The sequence below is a fragment of the Solanum pennellii genome, chromosome 10 (assembly GCF_001406875.1).
Source record: "Solanum pennellii chromosome 10, SPENNV200".
Classification (NCBI taxonomy): domain Eukaryota; kingdom Viridiplantae; phylum Streptophyta; class Magnoliopsida; order Solanales; family Solanaceae; genus Solanum; species Solanum pennellii.
Window position 1 is genome coordinate 3,228,626 of NC_028646.1, and position 21,627 is coordinate 3,250,252.

Genomic DNA, 21,627 nt, shown 5'->3' on the forward strand with positions numbered 1-21,627 from the left:
TAGCATTTCTTTTTTTAAATTTTTTCCAGCGAATTTTACACCTGGAAGTGAGCACCCACAACCTTTAAATCCTGAATCCGCCACTGGTATTTTAGAGAAATGAGAGTGAGTCAAATTGTTTGTCTCAAAAGATACAAGGGCAAAATTAGTAATTAGGATATCTAAGTCTATGTGGAGCTGAGAGTTGTTTGGTGCTTATGGGGTGTTCATGTGGCGTCTACATGACACTTAACATACATATGTTAATAGTAAGGGTAAATGTGACTCAATATTTTAACGGAAGGATATTTTTGAGCCAAAATATAGTTTAAGGTATGTGTAAGCTATTTCCGATAGTTTAAGGATATTTTGAGTTTTTTTCGAAATTATTATCACCAACATTACAAGCTAGTAGCTATTATCACCGAACTTTACTAGCCATTACCACCAATCATCATTGTCACTATTATTATAAACGAGTTCGGAGTCAAAAGGGTAAAAAAATGTATAAATTTAAGGAATCCCGTAGTGTAATTCAATAATTACATTCTGTCCCGACAAGTTTAGTAATTACAAAAAATCCCTTAAATTTGTTGAGCCGTGATACTTTAGACTGTAGTGATACATGGTAAATGATACATGGTAATTTAAAACTGTTAAGAAAAAATAGGGGAGAAAAACGGTAAAGTTAATGTTGTTACTAAAACAGCTTAATTTGTGGTAACAGATCATTAATCAGCATTAAATCAACACTTAATTGGATATTAATTTCAAAATTTGAAAATCAAAGATTATATCATCTATTTTGAAAACAAATTTTTTAAACAGTCTGTTAAAATTGGAACTACAGAAATTTTATTGTTGTTACAATGGGTTTTTCAAGATGAATACTTCGATTTTGATGAGACATTCCAGAATTTGGGTGAACGAATTGCAGTATGAAAGTTACAAAATCGATGGAATCGTTGTTGGAGATTCAATTTCGTTTTCTAATCTCAAAGCAGCAATTGCAGCTGGGTTGGATATTGATGTATCAAGGAAAGAAATTGAAATTCGATACATTGTAGAAGGTAACTCCTGATATGTATCATCAAGTACAGCTGATGAAGCATTTATTAAACTTAGTGAATGATACATTATAACAATTTTCAAAACATGTATCAGTACATCAACTAAACAACTAATACCTTACTGATACATGATATCAGTTTTCAGGAATTCATACTACATGCAAAACATGTGATACATATCTACTACATGTATCAGTGCATTGACTAAACACTGTACACACAGATTCTATATGTATCATCAAGCACAGTTGATGACGCATTTACTAAACTTATTGAATGATACATTATAATAATTTTCAAAAACTTCATGATACATATAAAATATTATGATACACAACAAATTCATGTATCAATTCACCATCTAAAACACTATACACACTTATTCAAATGTATCAGCAAGCACACTTGATTCCTTAAAATTTTTACTAAATTAAACAACATTTTTAAGTACCAAAATACTAACCCGAGACAATGTAGGCCTAACAACAATGTTTGCTGCTTCTTTTTTCCTTTTTTGTTGTATTTTGACAACCTTTGATTTTGATGTTTCGCCAGAGTCTTTGTTTGAATCCTTCTGAAGATTCATAGGATCATGCAAAGACTTTTTTCTATTTTCTTTCCAATTTTCATCGTCGGAATCATATATCCTTCTATTAATGAACGGATCCATTACTATGATGTAATAGAACAATTAACAAAAACAAAAAATAGAAGAATATACGAATTGATGATGGATTAATAATAAAAAGATGCTGGGTTCAAACGATTACAGATTAGGAAGAAATAGACGATGATGGATTAAGAATAAAAAGAAGAAAAGAAAAAAATATGCTGGGTTAATATGAATGAAGATGATTAAGGAAAAAAAAGAACTGAAACTTGATGGAGTATGAACAAAACGGTAGAAGTTAATGGAAGTTGTCCTGCTTCCTGAAATTTTTACTTTTTTAAGTTTCAAATTTTTTGAATTTTGAAATTCAAAATTTCAAAATTTGGTCTTTTATTTAAAATTAATTAAATTTAATAATTCAAAATCAAAAAGCTGATTAAAAGGTTGAGTGTTTAAATGGATAAAATTTAAAATTCAAAAACTGATTTAAGAGGTTGAGTGTTTTAATGGAGAAAAAATAGGCATTAAAATGGGTAAATGTGTATTATAGGAGAGAGAATGTAATGTATCTAAAAACTTACACTAAAATAAAAAAAAGAGAATTATGTAATATTTAAAAAAAGTAGGGAAAATTAGAGAATATAAAAATTATAGTTGTGTATTTAAGTTATTTTTCCTAAAAAAATTGTCAAAAATTTCAAAAGGGCACATCAATTTTCTTTTTAACTAAAAGGGCGAAAACACTCCGTCAGACTTGATTTTCTTCTGACAAAATTGACGTTGTTACTCAATTAAAAAACATAAAAATCACTGCCCTAGTAGTGATTTTGTCCAAATTGTTTTTTTTTTCTTTTTTTCATTAGAATCGCTGCCGTGGCAACGATAATGGTTAAAGTTTTTGGGAAAATAAATGAATCTTCCAATCTACCGCCAAAGTGAAGAAAATGTACTAATTCTGCTCAATTGTCTTTCACTTTTTTTAAAATTGCTGCTTTCTTCGAAGCAAAAATATGTTTAAAACTTAAAAAAAAAATTGATGTTATCGCTGCCTTGCAAGTGTTTTAACAAAAAAAAATCAACTTTTTAAAGAAAATCGCTGCTGCAGCAGCGATTTTAGTTTTTAAAACCTTTTTTTTTCTTCGAGAAAACCGTTGTAGGGACAACGATGTTTAAAAGAAAAAAATTGATAAAATCTCTCCTGGAACAACGATTTTTATGTAACGACATCAATTTTGTCAGAAAAAAATCGCTCCGTTTACCCTTTTGGTTAAAAAAAAAATTGACGTGCCCTTTTTAAAATTTTTAAGAATTCATTTTTGCCCTTTTGGCTCCAAATTCCATTATAAATCATCTCCATCATCACTAACAAATATAAATATTTCATTTTTAATTAAATATAATTTTATTTTATTAAAATTATAATTTTTTAATTTTTAATTACTTTTTATTTGAATTAATATTTATTAAGTATGTTTCAACATAAATAAATTATGCATATTCCTTTTTTTGGGAAATAAAATAATTTTATCAATACCAAATTAGATCATTACAAAATCAAACAGTGATGATCCACTGTTTCTCTATGTATAAAATAAGTAGAAAGGAAATCAAAAATTATTTCGACTCTTTTACAAAATAGTAAACTATTTACTGAATAATAAAGGCCTAAAATCCTTTGTATTATTAGTTTACATAAATTGAATAATAAAATTTTGTAAGACTATTATAAAGATTTGTTACACTTTATTTTTTTGGGTCCAGATAAGGTATTTTTCATTTGTTCGATTTTGGTTGTAGCCATTTGCATCTTAGAGCCCGTTTGGTTCAGCTTAAAAGCTGGTCAAACTGACTTAAAAGCTGGTTTTTGACTTATTTAGTTGTTTGGCAATACTCAAAATAACTTATTTTAAGTTAAAAAAAAACTTATTTTAAGCCAAAAGTTAAAAGTTGGGGTAGGGGTGCTTTTTTTTTTTAGCTTATAAGCTGACCACATTTTTATCTTTTTGCCCTTAATATTTTTATACAATCTCCAAATTACCCACATAACCCTAACATCTCTCTTTCATTTTTCCCTTTTCACGTTCGGCGTAGCAACTTCAGCACTTTTATCCAAACACATAACTGCTTATTTTAAAAATAAGTTTCAGCACTTTCAAAAATATTTTTTTAAAGCTGCTTTTATTAAGCCCATCCAAACGGGCCCTTAGTACTATGAGTGGTAATCACAATTATTATGGACCAAAATAAATGCTTGGAATCATTTTAATACTCTAATTCCTATGTGATATGATAGAGGCAGCAATATAGGACAAAAAATAAAGGGATAAATAAGAAATCTTTAAGTAAACGCAAAAAAAAGGATAAATACTTTGCATTCATAATTATAATTTACATGTTTTAATCGAATCTTGAGGATAAAATTTGATGTGAACTCACATTAATCGACATTCAAAGTGGATATCAATTTTTAAGGTGAATTTCTTAAAAAGTATCGTAATTATGGTGAACCAAAGGAGTTTTAATTTTTATAAGGAATATAACTTTTTAAAAATATTTTGAGTTATTATATTATACCCATCATTTCTTTTCTGTATCACTCTTTTTCTTGGTCAATTCATAAAAGAATAACAATTTAACTATATCATAGACTTGTTAAGTAGTTGGCTAAAATCGATAAAGTGATAAAATGATAAGTACTCCTTCATCTTTAATCAACAATTCCGAATTCGAGTTCATCTTGATACAAAGTCATCTTTGATAAAAAAATATTCTATTCCAAATATAAAACTTAGAATGTTTTATCCTCAATAAGTCCTTTTGAGAACTTATCACTTTACTCCAATCTGTTAGTTTATTTTATTATTAAAAGAAATATTTGATTATAAAATAACTCATTTCACTTTTAATGAAATATTTTTTTATAATCACACCTTATATTATATCACAAGTTTTAAAAAAACTTTATTTCTTAAGCATTGCACGCAATCAAATACCTTCATAACAAATTAAAACGAAAGAAATATTATTTATAATATCTTTTTCAAATATATATATTATTAAAAGAATATTAAATTCACATAACATTAATAATTTTAATTTTCGTACTACGAAATCATGTCCCATAAATGAAAGAAAGGGACATGGCTATAGCTTTTCACATAGGTAAAAACACAGAATCGTCCTTGCTTGAAAGTATACCAAATTAACCACAATGTCTTATGTCTACAACAATAATAATGTAAAATAAATTAGGAAAAATTACATATTAATTACCTTTTTCCTTATTCTAATCGTAAATGCCATGTTAAATATATTTGTTTGTGTCTTAATTTAACTCTAAGAATAGATTGAATCGATTCAACATAGATTTGTTATGAAATATGTTTTCACTAGTTATCGAACATTACATAATAAGTATACCAAAATTAATATCTCAATAACAAAATTTATACCGATTTTAACTTAAACCAACAACCAAACACAAGATAAAATGTGATTCTAGTATAAATTATATTTTACTTTTGTACTGCTTGTCAAGGCTAGGCTAAATCATGATGTTGTGTTACTACGCTTCGCCTCTCCCTTCACTGTAAAAGTCTCGCTCCTATTCTTTAAGAAAAAGAAGATGAAAACTGAGCTTGATTATCAATGGATGGGAAGGACGAAGTGGAACTTTGCATAAAGTGAAGATCGTTGGGGGTGAGAAGAAATGAATTGTTTTTCATAAATAGTAAGATTGCATCCCCGCCCAAAAAAAAAAGACTTGTTGCTTGAATGTAACTATTCAATCAAAATAAAATATTACAACTATAACATACACTTTTAGAGAAGTATTGAAAATACCCTTAAACTTGGTATGGATGATTAGTTTCGTCCTCAAACTATTAACAGTCTTAAAAACACTCATTCACTTGATTAACTGAACTTACATATGCCTCTGATTAGCCACATGACATAACAAGTGGTCTCTACTCTCAAACAACTCTGGTAGGAGTGTCTGACTCTTAATAAAAGGTCAACAAAAGTATTGAAAATATTCCTAAACTTAGCAACGGAGTGTATTTCATCCATGTGGTCAGATCAGGAGTGTATTTAATCTTACCTAGTCAAGTAGAGAGTGTTTTGAAGGCTATTAATAGTTTAGAGGCAAAAATAACAATTCATGCCAAGTTCAGGGTGTTTCTCTCTATATTTTGGTTTCAAATTCATAGGAACAGAAGAGGGCTCGACCAGATTAGGCCATGAGAGTAAGAGGATCCTTTCGAACAAAATCATTAATATGAATAGCCTAATCCCGATTTTTCGAATCCCATTGTCAAGGACTAAAAACACAATTGATGTATAGAAGAAAAAAAAAAATAGAAATGGTATCGAAGTTATTAATATTGTGGATGGTCACGTTCTTCTTTTGCAGGCAATAATGCTTAGGTCACGTTAAAGTTGAAGTCCTTTTGTATGTTGCAAGTTGAGGCCAGTAAGAGTAGCTTCATCTGTCAACATAAACCTGTACCAGAAACCTATCAAATTGTAGTATCTTTAGCTCATCTTTAATCCAAATCCTGTTCTCCACTTCTCCACTTACTATAGAAACAGAAAAGTATGGAACTCTGTGGTCCTCACATATTCGTTTTTGTTTAATAATTGTGGTGTTGTACACATCTCGAATAGTTCCACAAGGTATATGTTACTTCCCACTAGTTTCGAGTAACTCAATCTATCCATCAAAGCTTAGCTAAATGAATGTGTTTTTGCCTTTTAACAAATTTTAAATCTGAGACCTCATAGTTCTCATCTCACTTCATTGATCACTAAGTCATACCCCATAGGTGTGTGGCGTGGTCCACACATATTCTCTCCCTTCTCTTTCACCTTTATTGCTAAATTTCACATTATTAATCTACTCATATTCTTGTGCTCCTCACTCTAGTTTTCCTCAACTTGTTTCTTTTTCCACCCTTCAAAGAGATGGAAAATAACAAATGGGAAGGGAAGAGAAACATGGAAGAGGAGGATGATGAGGAAGATGAAGATGTTGTAGAGGATACCAAAAGGAAGAGGGTCTTGACTCACTCTGGAAGGAAGGTATCCACGGCAGAGGGGTCAAGGCAACCTTCCTGTCAAGTTGAGGAATGCACTGCAGATATGGTGAATGCTAAGACATACCATCGCCGCCACAAGGTCTGTGAATTTCATGCAAAGGCTCCAGCAGTACTTATTGATGGACTCCGACAGCGTTTCTGTCAGCAATGCAGCAGGTTCAGATACTCTGATCTTTCAATATGCAATTTGAGTTTAACTTCTAAATACACTCATCAGATCACCTTAAAGATAACTGACAAGTAACTTCCCATTCAAGTTACTTGGAAAAAACGTAGTTAAATTACTCTCTGTAGGGGTAAAATGCATTTATATGCACAGTTTAGAGTGCACACAGAGCCATTTGGCATACAAACAAGCATTTCACTTTACCAATGACCATAAAAGAACAATTTTTTTAGCTAGAGGTCTATTATATCTACATCAAAGATCATTACCTGCAACAAGAACAAAAATAGTGGCACAAAGTTGCAAGGCTGATAATTCTTCTCTCACATTAAGCACACGTACTAGTTTTCGGTGAAAAGCAAATTCATCAATATTTTTCCATTATGCTGCTTAAAATAATGTAATACCTTCATGAAAAGCTCAGTCTATGGTTGGTGAGGATAAAGAGCCTCTAGATTCACATAACATGGAACCTACGTGTCGGATCCTCCAAAAATGCACTACTTTTGGAGGATTCAAAAAACACCTATCAATATTTTTAAAGAGTATTAGCAACATCATGGAACCAAAGCCAAATCAGAACAACTATTTTAACTGTGATTTCTTTTGTATGAATTTTGTTGTGCTCCGTGCTGCTTTAAATTTAAGGTGAAGGAAATTTAAATGAAAAATATATGGAGAACAATCTGTTAGTGGAGTCTCAAATGGGGATTCTTTGCCGTCCCCTGCTTTTTCCGGCAGGCAGGAAGCCTTGACTGCTGATTCTCCCAAGTCCCTGGTGAGATTGATCACATCTGATACTGGTGTATTCTCAGAATCACCATCATTTCCTATAAAGACGGATAAACTATTACTACTATGGAGAAAAAAATATTTTCTCTACTTTCAAACGGGACCGTTACACAATTCTCTATTCCCAAACGAAGATTATATTGGGGTAACCTAAAGAAGATTCCCTCTTTTCCTATAAAAGTATGTATCCTCTCAATTATGAAACTCAGTATGCACCACAATAATTTTACTGATTTTCTAAGCAGCTGTTTTCCTGTTGCAAAGTCTCAGCATAGGTAAAATATAAGTACTGAAAACTCACAATGGTCTGAGTATCTGACAATTGAAACATGAAAGAGAGTAAAAACAGAAATTAGCAAGGACAGAGAGCTTTTCTCCCTGCACCATTTCCCTTAGTGACTAGAAAAGAACCAATCAGAATTCACTTGAGGTGATTTTTCTTGCTCTATTTTGTTCCAAGAATGTGACATCTTGGTTCTCTTGCATCCTCTCAGAACTACTTATGGGAAATTTCATTTTTTTTTTACATTATAAATTATGGTAAGCAGATTTCATCAGTTGGCGGAGTTTGATGATGCAAAAAAGAGTTGCAGGAGACGGTTGGCAGGGCACAACGAGCGCCGCCGTAAAAGTGCACAAGATTATCCAGGAGAAGGGTCAAGTTGAACGGGCACCTACTAGTGTACTGATGAGAACTTAAGCTCCCTCTGAAAAATATAGAGTTTATCACGCTCTCTCTCTTCTGTCATTTGCCATATTTCCTTTTTAACAAAAAAATGTTATCTTTAGGTATGCATAAAGTAGTAATTTCATTTCATTTGAAATGAAAATAGTACGAAAGAATGTTTCATTAACTTTTGTCTGTTGGTACTTCGATAGTTTGTAGACTGAAAATAAAGCTATCCTGTGTTTTAAATGGATGCTGCTTGAAGACTACCCTGTTGGACATGTCATCTCACACTACAAAGTTTCTTTTATTTTTTTAATTACCCTTACTTTCCTGACAGAGCTCGAGTCTAGTATAAAAATGCTTCCCACCTTGCTACGAGAAACTAAAGACACTCGGAGAACACTCATTTGAAGAGTTAAGAAGGAAAAAAACAAACTGAGAGAACCACAAGGCTGAAATTAGATATAATCAGATTATCTCATTAAGAAAGTAAAACATGATTGTGCCAAACTACTAGCACGGCAGATGGCATATCAAAAGAAACATGCAGACCTTGCTACGAGCCTCTAAAGCTTTAAGCCAGCAGGCAACCACAATAAATATTGGCAGCAATCAAGATATCTTACTAGTTGAAATCACGCTTGATTCCCAACAGTTTGGCAGACAGCTCCCATGTAACAATTGCAGCTGCATTAGCAGGAAACGCTCTCACAATTGTAGGACCTAGACCCATATAGCATCCTCTAAGACCAGATCTCGCATATATCTACCATAATAAACTGAATCAGGCATTTCATCTAGTATTTCAAGTTCCAAAATACAAGAGATTATGGTAACTACCGATTTTAAAACACGAAACGGGTTTCTCGTATGGTTTTTCTCTGGGGTAGTTTGAATTATAGTTTTTGCTACATCCAACGGCAGAACTGCTGACCAGCACTGAAAAGAGAAGATGCACAGAATTAATTTGTGTATAGAATATCCACATGGAAAGTTTACAAACAGCATAGAACCAATCAAGGAAAAGAAAGAGAAGTCATTAAGAAAATGAATTCAACCAAGAATACTCACTGCTATACCGCCAAGACCGCCACTCATTATTCCTACTCCAATATCAATCAATTGGCTAGACTCGGAGGAAGCACCTTTACGTTGTAGATGCAAGTGATAACGCACATATTCATATGTACTAAAGAAGACAGCATTTCCGAAAGATTCTCTTAATAAGGTTGTGAAGCCTCCTCGAAATATGCCTGTGATCTGGAAGGATCTGTCAGCTTAAATGCACACCAGAAGGCAAATTTGCGTAGATCAAAAAATTCCTCACCCCTTCACATTTTACAGTTTTAAGGGCACACTCAAGAGGACCACCATATCTACTGGAGCTTGGTACCACGGAATCAGCATCCTGAACTTGCATCCTACACTGGCATCATAGATATAATAAGGATGATACTTCCAAGTAACTCTAAAGCAGGATGTTATGAACCCTCACATCACTTACCTTCACCAGTTCTGATGGACATAGAATGAAGCTGATAATAGCTCCTCCAAAGGCAGCTGAAGGAACTATCGCTTGAGGCTGGGGCTTACCTCCATCAGGTCCACCCTTTAAAGCAAACACAAAATGTTCGTCATTGATAACAAGAAACTGAGATGTTGTCACAAAAGCGCCGAAGTTCCAAGATACTGTTAACGGTTGTGAAAGTAGTTGCCTTCAACATAAACTAGTCATAAACAATCTTTGAATCGAATCACAGCGTAAACTCATTGCTCGATGAACATTGAACTAACCTGCAGCAATATTTTTGTTTGGGAGTAAATGCCAAATACAAGTGAGCTCTCAAAGGCCATGCCGATGAATGAAGATGTAGCTCCTCGATAGAGCCCCTTAACCTGCCACAGAAAATTGCAGTTCAGGTCCCTCAGAAACATGAAAAGCAGTCCCACACAAGGAGGAAAAAGTTCCAAAAAATAAGAAAAGAAAGATAATTGCAATATAAACAACAATAGTTAACCTTTTGTGATGTGCTCAATGAAAAAGGTATAAGATGAGGCTACAAGCAAAAGTATAAACCTCAATTTCTTTGAAGAAATAGAAGCTAGGTTTATTGTATAAGAAACAGGATTTGGCGGCCAAATCAATTTTACTTGACAAACAGTCAAGACAGCATAATTTGGCACTTATATAGAAATCCATTTACTGCATACTACTTCAGTAACCAGAAACTTAGATAAACTTTCAAGGGAATAGGAAAATACAATCATAACTCATAAGCTCAGGAAAATGTTCATGAATATAGCTATGTGCAAGTAAAGATATATGACATTTAGTATAGAGAAGACGAGGTTTATCAGGGATGGGGCTTCAAATAATGGAATCACTCAACCTTATGTTTGATTGGAATTTCAATATCCGCAAAGCAGTTGAGTCAAGTAAAGAGATTACACATTCCACCAACTAAACAACATTTCAACAAACAGAACGGGAAAAACTCAAAGTTGGATCTTGGAAGAAGTTGAGAGACATACTCCTTCAGTTTTTAATATTCGAGCAGCACAATGCAATCCATTCTTGTACTTTATTCCACGAGCTTCCGTATTGTGTTTCTGGAGCTTCACCTGATAAATGCATTTCACATAACTCCATTGGTAAACCTACATGAAGTCACAACAACCTCCAACACCCGAACAAGTATACTATCTATGTCATATTATTAAGATCTTCTCAAAACATAAAATTCTTCCATCTAGCATAGATAACCTTATACTCTGCTTCAGCCAATACCTTACCCTATTTCCTAGAAACCTTTATTCAGAGGCAGATGCAATCATATAGCATCAGTTCATTTCAACCAGGTACTATTCATGAAAAGTATAAATTTATGCGTAAAACATTGTGACTAAGATTGCAACAATTAGTAGGTTTGAACCCATAACTTTTAAAATATGATAGGTTCAAAGTTAAAAAGTTGACTTCATAGAGTTTAAGTTTTGGATCTACCTCTGCCTTTTGGTAAGACTTTCAACAAACAAATTAAGGCATGTAAAGAGAGAAACTATAAAAATCAACTTCCTTTTTTTGTTAACCGTGGTGTCAAGATCAACCTGTGTAAACCTCGAGTAATCCCACAAGATATTTATCACCTCTCACCAACAATATGTACCAGGATTTGAAACTGAAACCTCATGGTTCTCAACCAATTTCATTGACCACTAAGCCACACCCTAGGAATGGTTGCTACAAATTTATACCTTCAACCAAACAGAGTATAAATCTAATCCCAAACTTAATAATGTAATATCCAACTCGAGATTATTTCATCCCACCTGCTAAACTAGTATAATCCTAACTAACGGGATGATTTAGTCTGTGTGTACCAAATGAATGAACTGCTTAACAATCAACCATCCCTTTTTTGATTAATAGGCTAAAAGAACTTCTCAATGAATCTAGAGTCAAAATTTTGGTGCACCTAGCCATCTATACTAAGAAAACAGCAAAAACCCAGATGCAAAATTTGTTCAACTCTACCAAATATGATAAAATTCGACTTGCATTAATTCACAGGATAATGCAAATGGGTATTTCCATAAAAGCTTGGAGTAGTAAACGAACCTTGACGGTATCAAAAGGGTGACCGGTAATGACAATAGCAATACCGGCCATGAGGCCAGCTACATACTCCTTGTACCCCGAATTTCCATTCATCTTCTCCATTGCTCCAACTCGAGAATTTTGCTATTCTCCAGTTGAGCTGGGTTTTTCAAAGGGTTTTAGCTCAGTAAATCCAACAATTTTGCTCGCTCTCAAACTAACACCGTGTTTGGATGGATGTTCTCTTATATAGAGTAAAAACATTTTTCGTAATATAAAGTAGAGTTTGATTTTATAAAGACAATGAGACTAACTCAACCCAAAAGTCAGCTCGAGGTTTGTCCCCCATTCTTTTATTGACATAGAAGATATGATATTTGAATCTAAATCGATCCATAAAATATTAGATTCGTGAGGGGAGATTTGTTGTAAATCCATATAAAGAGACCAATTTTCTATTTCTCTTTCAACGTGGGACTCTTTGACAGATTTTTGATTTTTTGTGAGTAATTTATAATGAAAAAACTTCTTTAAAAAATTTTAAAATTCTTAAATTCAACTTCGAGATGAATTTAATTCAAAGGATGAAAAAAGGTGAAAAAATTTCATGATCTAACGTGTCCGATAGTTTTATAACTTGATCTCAAGTGACATTCAATTTTAATGTGCGATATTTAAATTTATATAAAATCAAATGAATAGAACACTCGCCGGTCTACGTGGCTGAGAAAGTTGCTAACATTCTTAATCCAAATTGCTTGCGTGGCTGTTTATCAAGAAGTTAAAACCTATCCCTTTTGTCATAGTAATTATACGTCCAAACAATATTACTATTTACTACTATGAAGAAATTAATTTTAAAAAAAATATTCATCAAAAGTTGAAAGTGAAACTTCGATAGGAAGATTTTTTTAATATAAAGTGAAAATTTCCCTTTTGATAGTGGCCATTGAATGCCAGATTCTCATACAAGATTAGCTCCTTTTTCATTCTACTTTTCATAGGGAATTAGTTGGTTCCTTTGTTCCTACAATTAACAAATGCTATACTTTTTCTAAAGGTAGAAATTGACAGACTTTAAAACACATTCAAAATTGGTACCCTTATTTTCGTCAAAGGAGGTTTGGATGAACCCTCTTTTGGTATCCTAGCTCGCCCACGATACAAAGTGTTCAAAAAAGTCCATTGGAATATCGGTCTTTTAGATCTTAAGATCACACCAAAAGGCGAATAATTGAGTCTTACATTCTCATCTAACGTCTCAGGTTTCTCCTTCCAACTGGCCGCCTGCTAGATCATTCACCTTCTCCGGCTTGTAAAGGCTTCATCGCCTGTTCTAAAAATGAACGAATGTAGGTCAAAAAGTGAGATAAAAGCTCACATTTGCCATATGCAGAAACAAAAGGATTAGGTATTACCAGTATCATTACTACAGATAAAGCATCTGCTGAATTATAAAAGCTGTGGAAGTTGTAGCTCTACGGATTTGCTATCCATCCAAAGCAGGACGGAGTCTAAGTCTTCGAAAGTACATGCAGATGGCCATTGAGTTCTATGAAATTGACTCTTTTCATATGATAAGGACAGTATCATAATTCATACCCTACTCATTACCTTCTTAAGTAGCTGAGTTACTCTGTCTATCTCCGGCAACACTTCAAATAATGACGCCCCAGAAGCTTCCATTGCTCCAGCGAGCATATTGCGACATTAGGATCTACTGCTTCCTGAAACACCTGCTTCCAAGGAAATATGTCCAGTCCAAGCATCTAGATAGAGATTTCATTTTTCTGCAATTGCACATATTATAACTTACAGAAGCAGAGAATGAGTAACAAAACAATACCATCATTCATTAAATCTTTGAATTCATAGCTTTTGTAAAAACTTACAATAAACACATAAATCTTATGCAGCTTTGATTAACAACTCAATGCTTAATGAAACAGCTACAGGGACAAAAAGACTCTGTCCAACTTGGTTTAAGTCACCAGTGAATGCATCGGATATGTCCATAATATCGCTCTGTTTTTGTCAGAGTAATCTCCCATAAATTTAGCATGTCAATACTGTGGAGAAATAGTGTAGCTATGATGACCAAAGTTCAAATAATCGTTTGGTATCTATTAAAAGTGCTTTTTAATGACAATGGAGGCATATGGGTCAACTTGTATGCACCATGATTATGCCGCCGACTAATTGACCATCACACCATTATCTAATAATTGTCTGAACAAGCAGCTGCAGAAACCTGAACCTCTGTGCCTCCAGTGAGGAACTGCAACTGTTATAAATGCAAGAATCCCCCATGCAACTACGTAAACATTAACAGCATGTTGCAAATAAAGGATGATCCTCCCACAGTGATGAGGTAGATGTCTCTTAGCTGGGGTGATCTATAGTTATCTCTAAACCTCCATGCTCTGGTGCAAAGACACGATCAAAAGCAGGCTTGCCTGCTCTTCTATTCTCTGTCACAAACTGCAGTTACTAGTTCATTTCATATATAACTAGCACTAACCAATATCTAACCGCTAACACTAAGTTGATTGGAGCAACATCCTAAAAGTACAAATTCCCTTCAAAGCCGGGATGAAAGACAATAAGTACTTCCTGTAATCCTATTGAAAAAGAACCAAACACTTCGCTAAGTTACTGAACTTTATATTTGTTTTTCTTCAAAAGCACAATCTTCTCCCACTCATTTTCCTTTATCTACTAAAACATTTTAGTTCTCTAACTTTGAAAAGTGAAATTGGCATGGACCAGACTTTAGTATGCAGCCTGTTGCGAGCTAATGAGACCTCAATCCCGAAGCCTTCAAAGTATTCTTTAAGTAGGTGCCTCTATTTTTATGGGGAATTCACTGCTAATAGATCTCGCTAGTGTCCCTCTCCTTCCCCTGCAACCTTCTGATTAACTGGAGTATATAATGACAGTGTCAGGGCGTGAGCACCTGGTCATGAGAGTACCTAGTAAACATCAGATTAAAGCTTCATGGATAATTAGTGGTCTCCTCCATGACCTTTTGCATCTAAAAGCATCTTCAATGCCAGAGAATCCAATGAGGGGAAAGCACAGAGGTAAGTATGCCAGGAGCACTAATCTAGTAGTTGACTCTAGCGAAGATGATGACATTAGCAAATTATATTTCCTCACCAAGATTGAATCAAAATATTACTAAGTAAACATAGATGTTTCCAAAATTCTTTCGACCCATGAAAGCAGCGAAAAAAAGGTGTTCGCTAATAAGAAGAAATCCATATACAAAATTAACATTTTGCTTCTATCACTTTAGTATAACATAAGTAGTCCACAATGACATGTTTCATAAATTCCTGATTAGTGGCAGCATGTAAAGCAATACTTTTGATGATTCACCGCAGGATTTACCATATTTCTCCAGATACCCCTGCAATCATAAATTAACCAATTGTTAAGTTCAGGGAAGAAAGAGCATCAACCACAGTCAGCAAGTATTGTTTCAGAGTGTTGACTCACCTCAATCAACTTAGCTACTTTTGTCTTAGATGCAGAGAGATATTGATTGATGGATTCAGTCGTATCAGGAACTTGATCGGGTGTCAAAGAGTTAATGATGTTGTCTACTGCTTTCTTAACAATCATCTTGTATGCATCCCTCATCAAAAAACCTTCATGCCAAGTTGGCTTAAGCAATTTTTTAACTAATTCCACAAGAGCAGTACGGAAATGCTTCATAACTCCTGACTCATAGTTCATAGATCCATCTCTCCTAAAGTCGGTATCAATTTCCCAGCTGGGTCCGAGCTTCTCTAATTTTGATTGTTTCTTCTTTTGGCCTCTGGGATCAACTGATATTGAGTGCTTTTCTTCTTTTGAAAAGGTATTCATGTTCTCTTGATGGGCTATAGCTATATCAGCATTCATGTTCTCTTGATGGGCTATAGCTCTATCAGCTGTTTTTCTTTCATTAGCAGACAAATCTTTCTTGGCGGTGCTGGTTTGCTCAATGCTGTCACGAATCGGATCATAAAGACTTTCTGGAGGGGGAATAATATGACTAAGAAAGGTTGATGGACGAAAAGGCGCAGAAGTCTCCCAGTCATTAAATTCACCTTGGTCCTATAACCACACGAGTGTTCCGTGTCCCCTGATAAATCAGTCCAAGAAAAAGATTCAGTTCCACAACCAGGAAGTATGAAGATTTGTTATGCAGAGATATTGACCTAGTTAAACAGTCTTGGCTACGGTCTAAAAGCTTCTGATCACCAACAGGATCTAGGTAAGAGGAAGAAGTGAGATAAGAAGGCCACCTATCCACAGAGCGATGCAAGAATGGCAAATGATGATAGTCGGGCATAAGGTGGGTCCTCTTATAACTTGTGCCATCCAACGCTGAGGCATAAGAGGAAACTTCGGCGTTCAGATATTTGTAAGATGACAGTACTGAGCTACTTGGAAGCATTCCACTACAATAGCTATCTTTATTAAGAGAATCGTCTTTGAGTAATGGTGGTGAAGAGCTGCCATAACCAGCCAAGGATGATTTATATCCAAGAGTCTCTCTTCCAATGTATCTAAACGGCATGCTTGACCAGTCCTCATCTTTATGCATATGCAAATCATTTTCACGGTTCAACCTTTGATATCCTCCACATTGAACTTCAGATGATGCAAAATCAGAGAAACAATACGATGCTGGTCTCTCGGTGGTATATTTTGAACCTATAACACAGAAGTTACTTTATCAGGAATACTAAAGTTAAGGTTAACCAATTCCAAAAAAATTAGTTCGATATTACCTTCACCATTTATGACTTTGTTTTACATCTTTGCAGTATCTAAAACACCATCCTTATTACGGCTAATTACATAATCCCTTACATGAAGGAACCTACATGAGCTCCTCAACATTACCAGTTTCAAAAAAATAATAGGAACCTATATGAGCTCCTGTTGATAAACCAACCTCTAGAATAAAATTCACATATATCTGCTGCTCTTTTGTTTCCACCTCTAGAATCAGCAAGAGGGGTCAAACTTCTGGCCCAAGTCTCCTCAGCATCCAACCTGGAAAAACCAGACCTTCAAGAGTTCTACTTGAGATATAACCAAAACAAACTTCCAACAAGGAGATGTTCAAAAGCAGCATAAGATCCTACTTCCTAGTATGATTAGAAAGTTGAAAGAGACCAGTATAATGAAACCTTGATGATGTTTGTTGTGAATCCTGTAGCACTTGATGATGACATCCTTCAGTGAATTCAGCTCTTACTTTTTGACCAAACAGCTGGTTTTCATGGGTTGTTTCCCCACTATCACATTTAAGAGCTTGGAGATCAGAAAGTACAACGGTTCTTTTTCCTGCAAGAGCCCCATCAGGATCCCCGTGAATCTCTACAAGTCTTATAACAGGAGATTAGAATGTTCCCCATTTAAGTTAACAAGAATTCTCACCATCCAAACTTGAATAATTCGTTCCTCTTGTTTCATCAGAATTAGATATCCTGCAACTGTCATTACCCTCTTCAATCATAGGGGTATCAGGATTTGCTACAGGTTGTGGAGTAGGAGATCCTGATCTTAAATGATCTTTAAGACCCAAAGGCTCCAGAATGCGGGTTCCATCTACAAGGAAGAAAGATCAGAGTAAGTCACAGACCAATACAACATCTCTGTGGTGGATTCCCTGACGATTGTTTATCCAACAACTCTATGTCTCTGTCTAAGCATGAAATGATTATCTATTCCTAACAGATCTACTAAGAGGTACATGAAACCTTATTGCTAAATAATTAGACCAGCACATATGGCGGAATACACCTCAAGGAGATTCTATACTTCATAATTCCAAATTTTCCATATTTAGGGGATGGCAATGGGACAATGGGAGCTGGTTTGAGGAAGAAAAGCCTTCTTCCGGTAAAGATATGGCACCTGGGAGTGCACCTAACTCAACCCCAAAGCTAGCTTATGAAGGGAGTATTGCCAAGTTCATATAAGCAGATCACCAGTCCATTGTCCCAACCAATGTGAAACTCAACCCACTCTAACACCCCCTTCCCCAGGCCAAATTAAAGCATGGACTGGGAGTCAAGACAGGGATGGACCTGGCTTTGATACCATATAAAGATATGATGCTTGGGTCAAACTCAACCCAAAAGCTAGCTCATGAGGGGAATCACTTCGGTGCCCCACCCATGTCGACACGACGTGGGTGTGACATACTATGTCATAATTTAGGTTTTACAACTCTATTTTTAGCCCAAGTCCCCTCACCCATATCCATAAATGGATCTGTACCGAATCTTAAAATATAGGTCATAGAGGATCCAACCTCCAAATCCACACCCGAATCCAAGCAACTTGGGGAGGATTGCCTAAGTCCATAGCCATCGGTCCGGTCCCAATCAATGTGGGACTCTAACACCTTCCCTATTCTACCAAGTTATGTTAGATTTCTTCTCATTTTTCATCTAGAAGGATAATTTTCCAAAATCCTCAAATCAAAGCAGTCATGATTAAAGTCACCAGCCACTTTGGGGTTCAAACTGAGGGTAATTTATTTCCATCATTCCAAGTCTTGGTAAACAAAGTTATCAGGTACCTGTGCTGGTGGGAGATAGTAGTAACTTTTGAATTAGTCGAGGTGTGCACAAGTTGGTAAAACACCATGATTAAAAAAAGAAAAGTTCTATTAATGTGACTGAAAATTCCCGATGAACAAGTGATATGCAAAAAGTTGAGAACCTACACACGTTGTTCTCTACAACTAGAACACAGTCATCTATGCTTAACTAAGACATTATGGGGTAGATGATGTTCTCTAGAATCTTTAAAACATATCATTCATCTTTAGGAAATATACTCTACCTTTTTAAAATCTTCTTTCATTCAAAATGGTCTATGTAACAACCAAGATAGCTACAGACCCATCTTCTTCTCCTCACTCCGCGTCTCAAATCCCAATTGACATCATATCTCTAATAGCAGTGGCATCATTCACATGAGCTACGATCCACTTTTTTTTATTTGTAATGGTATTTATTTTTCACTAAATTACATGTTGACTTTTTTATTCATCTACACCTTTCATCACAATTCACAAGAGTTCAGGCTTTAACTATTCTTCTAGCTTAAAGCCCTACAGACACTCCAATTTGGTTATGCTTCACTTTGACATCACAGATCCAAACAAGTGAAGCATGGTTGCATGCATTACTTCACACTACCGCTCTAAAGTCCTTTGATGCTCACCAATTTCAACTAGCACAACCACCATCTCCAAAGTCATAAACAGATCATATAGTAATCAACCTCAGAAAGTGAAGATGTGAGTATTTGACCACCAAGAATATTCTGTGGATGGTGGTAACAGCCACTGTACATTCATGATGGACTGTCAAGCAGTAACAAATCACAATTATAAATATAAATATTGAATATTGAAAAAATTGATTTCAAAAGAAATTTCTTAAGCGAAGAAAGATGAGGCAAAGAAGGAATTGATAGAGGTGTGTCGAGAAGTTCAATACCTTCTTGATCGAGAAAATGTTGTTGCTTGCACTTATGCCGCGTCCATTTCTAGGGGTATACAAAGTCTTATATTGCAAGGTGAACAACGAATACATTGACAAGAAAACCTACTCTGATAAAGAGACACATACATAAAGAAAGTAATCAGCAAGAGTAACACACACAAGTTCACTCACTACAAGCATGTTATTTTTAAGCTTCTTAGCTCCATTTATATAAGTTTCTTATGTTTCATTATTCTTCCATTGCTTTATCATATCTTATTTTAGGACATTACCAACTTGAGCATGGAAGTCACACCCAAATAGGTGGGCATTCACTCATTTTTTTCCTTTTTTTGAGTGGTTACTCTGCAAGGATGCAATATGCATACACAACAGATGCAAAAGCAGGATATCAACACCAACATATGCAGTTTGCAAGAATAATCATCATGCGACATGCAACAACTTTCACTCGTTTCAAGCTCGGGTCCCGTCTTCCCAATCATCCCATTTCACAGGCGGCAAGCGTTCCATCTCAATCATAAAAAGGTTTTATTTGTAGGTTCCTCTACTTCAGGCTCTTCCGAGGGGCTTTTTTTTTAGGTGAGGTTCTATAGTTTGATGGTTACGTCAATGTCTCCTCTCCCCTTCACTGGTAGCTAGGAAAGATCATGTTCAGTCGTCAACAAATTCTATCGTTTCCATTCAACAAAAGGGAAGTTGTCCTAATAATCAGAAACAAAAACATGATAACGATAGGTACTGAATGCCCCATAACATTGTCCATACCATTAACCACGCTTCGTAAAAAGCAGGGATTAATTAATACTCCTACAATTATCCAAAAGAAACAGGGGTCTAACTACTAAATCGGAATCAACAGTTTTTATCATTAAATTGTACACTGTTAAGTATTAACACACTGATATATTTGAAGAATGCAGCGAAACAATGAAAATGTAGATACTAGGTCATTTCTTCTCATCTCTCCTAGCCTTGGTAGACAAAGTTACCAAGCACCTACAGAGCCCCGGACACCACAGTTATAGAAAAACAACTATGAAAATGTAGACAATAGTCCAATACCCATAGCAAAAGATATAGCAACAATAATGAGTAGTAACATAAATGTCGAAAGAAACGAACTTTTCTTATGATCTACATCCTCGAATGGAGCTGATCCTTCGCCATTTTCTTCTTCAACCTCAACTTTTTCGTACTGTTCGTCCTCCTTAACTGAGAATTTGTGTATCAGGACTGAGTTATTGCTTAGTGAATCAGCCGCCGTAACCATGATGGCATTGGTGTCGGAGGGCCGTTGAATCTGGTAGCGACGGGGCGGCGTTGGTGGCGGATGACGGCGGCCCTAATCATATACTGTTTATTCATCAGGTATATTTTTGTATGAACAGAGAAAATTTTAAGGGGTTGTTTGGTTGCAACAATTAGTTAATTGTCATGAAATTTATGTATTATTTCATGTAAAGTTTTAATTATTCAAATTATTCATTACATAGATATATAAATTTGTAAATCATAAACCAAATACAAATATTCATTATAGGTATATAGATTTGTGAATGATAAATCAAATACAGTATTAGATGTATTGATTTTATACCAACAAATGTAACATATTCGAATGAATGTGATCACATGAATTTGAAATGAAAGTTAGAGCAATATAAATAGTGAAAAACAAGCAATTACAACACATCATTATAAATTGAAGATTCAAACAACAGTATCACTGACTAATGAGTATATTTTAAAAAGAAAGACAAATGATATCAATTGAGTATATATATATATATATATATTACAACATATCATTATAAATTGAAGATTCAAATTACAGTATCACTGACTAATGAGTATATTTTAAAAAGAAAGACAAATGATATCAATTGAGTATATATATATATATATAGGCTTAGTATCACTTAAGTGTAATTATCAATCTTCGCTTAATAATACCAATACAATATATGATACTGATTTAGTATCAATTAAGCAAAAATTATCGATGTTAATAAATGGAATATGAGCTATAGTTTTTTATTTTTTTTAGAGAATCGATATTTCTTAATTGCAATATAAACATGTAACTCTTACGACTTATTTGTGTAGTTCACCTTACC

The 21,627-nt window shown here is 34.5% G+C and overlaps 4 protein-coding genes across 5 annotated transcripts; 1 reads left to right on the forward strand and 3 right to left on the reverse strand.

The window, feature by feature from the left end:
- Positions 1–5,912: 5,912 nt before the first annotated feature.
- LOC107002783 (mitochondrial arginine transporter BAC1-like) lies at positions 5,913–12,321 on the reverse strand. The gene is made up of 10 exons (XM_015200949.2): positions 12,006–12,321; positions 10,919–11,008; positions 10,181–10,282; positions 9,891–9,995; positions 9,714–9,812; positions 9,458–9,646; positions 9,227–9,325; positions 9,013–9,152; positions 7,332–7,754; positions 5,913–6,896 (listed from the first exon to the last, which is right to left on the reverse strand). Coding segments are annotated over exons 1-9 (927 nt in total). The 5' UTR covers positions 12,108–12,321; the 3' UTR covers positions 5,913–6,896; positions 7,332–7,753.
- Positions 6,309–8,669, forward strand: LOC107002784 (squamosa promoter-binding protein 1-like). Its single transcript, XM_015200950.2, has 2 exons — positions 6,309–6,914; positions 8,265–8,669. The coding sequence occupies exons 1-2, from the start codon at positions 6,625–6,627 to the stop codon at positions 8,380–8,382; spliced, it is 408 nt and encodes a 135-aa protein (XP_015056436.1). The 5' UTR covers positions 6,309–6,624; the 3' UTR covers positions 8,383–8,669.
- Positions 12,322–15,121: 2,800 nt separating the features above from the next.
- LOC107032081 (protein FRIGIDA-ESSENTIAL 1-like) lies at positions 15,122–16,088 on the reverse strand. The gene is made up of 2 exons (XM_015233659.2): positions 15,486–16,088; positions 15,122–15,396 (listed from the first exon to the last, which is right to left on the reverse strand). Exons 1-2 carry the CDS (start codon positions 15,891–15,893, stop codon positions 15,313–15,315), a joined length of 492 nt encoding a protein of 163 aa, XP_015089145.1. The 5' UTR covers positions 15,894–16,088; the 3' UTR covers positions 15,122–15,312.
- LOC107032080 lies at positions 15,977–20,937 on the reverse strand. 2 transcript variants are annotated; one of them, XM_015233658.2, is made up of 6 exons: positions 20,633–20,936; positions 17,424–17,594; positions 17,174–17,330; positions 16,936–17,036; positions 16,280–16,691; positions 15,977–16,116 (listed from the first exon to the last, which is right to left on the reverse strand). In XM_015233658.2, exons 1-6 carry the CDS (start codon positions 20,778–20,780, stop codon positions 16,089–16,091), a joined length of 1,017 nt encoding a protein of 338 aa, XP_015089144.1. In that variant the 5' UTR covers positions 20,781–20,936; the 3' UTR covers positions 15,977–16,088. The 2 variants fall into 2 exon arrangements, with proteins under 2 accessions (XP_015089144.1, XP_015089143.1); XM_015233657.2 differs by having other exon boundaries at positions 15,987–16,116; positions 16,193–16,691; positions 20,633–20,937.
- Between the last annotated feature and the right edge of the window lie 690 nt (positions 20,938–21,627).

Bases quoted from the DNA above. Each gene is read 5' to 3' on its own strand.
- LOC107032080 (XM_015233657.2), bottom strand. From the start codon at position 20,780: ATGGTTACGGCGGCTGATTCACTAAGCAATAACTCAGTCCTGATACAC. The intron at 16,692-16,935 runs GTTGGTTTATCA...TCTGTGTTATAG, and splicing joins ATGTGAATTTTATTCTAGAG to GTTCAAAATATACCACCGAG. The intron at 16,117-16,192 runs GTCAATATCTCT...CTGATTTATCAG, and splicing joins AGCCAAGACTGTTTAACTAG to GGGACACGGAACACTCGTGT.
- LOC107032081 (XM_015233659.2), bottom strand. From the start codon at position 15,893: ATGAATGCTGATATAGCTATAGCCCATCAAGAGAACATGAATACCTTT. The intron at 15,397-15,485 runs GTGAGTCAACAC...TTATGATTGCAG, and splicing joins AAGTAGCTAAGTTGATTGAG to GGGTATCTGGAGAAATATGG.
- LOC107002783 (XM_015200949.2), bottom strand. From the start codon at position 12,107: ATGGAGAAGATGAATGGAAATTCGGGGTACAAGGAGTATGTAGCTGGC. The intron at 9,813-9,890 runs GTAAGTGATGTG...CTATGATGCCAG, and splicing joins GTCCATCAGAACTGGTGAAG to TGTAGGATGCAAGTTCAGGA. The intron at 9,647-9,713 runs GTGAGGAATTTT...AGATCCTTCCAG, and splicing joins AAACTGTAAAATGTGAAGGG to ATCACAGGCATATTTCGAGG.
- LOC107002784 (XM_015200950.2), top strand. From the start codon at position 6,625: ATGGAAAATAACAAATGGGAAGGGAAGAGAAACATGGAAGAGGAGGAT. The intron at 6,915-8,264 runs GTTCAGATACTC...TATGGTAAGCAG, and splicing joins TTCTGTCAGCAATGCAGCAG to ATTTCATCAGTTGGCGGAGT.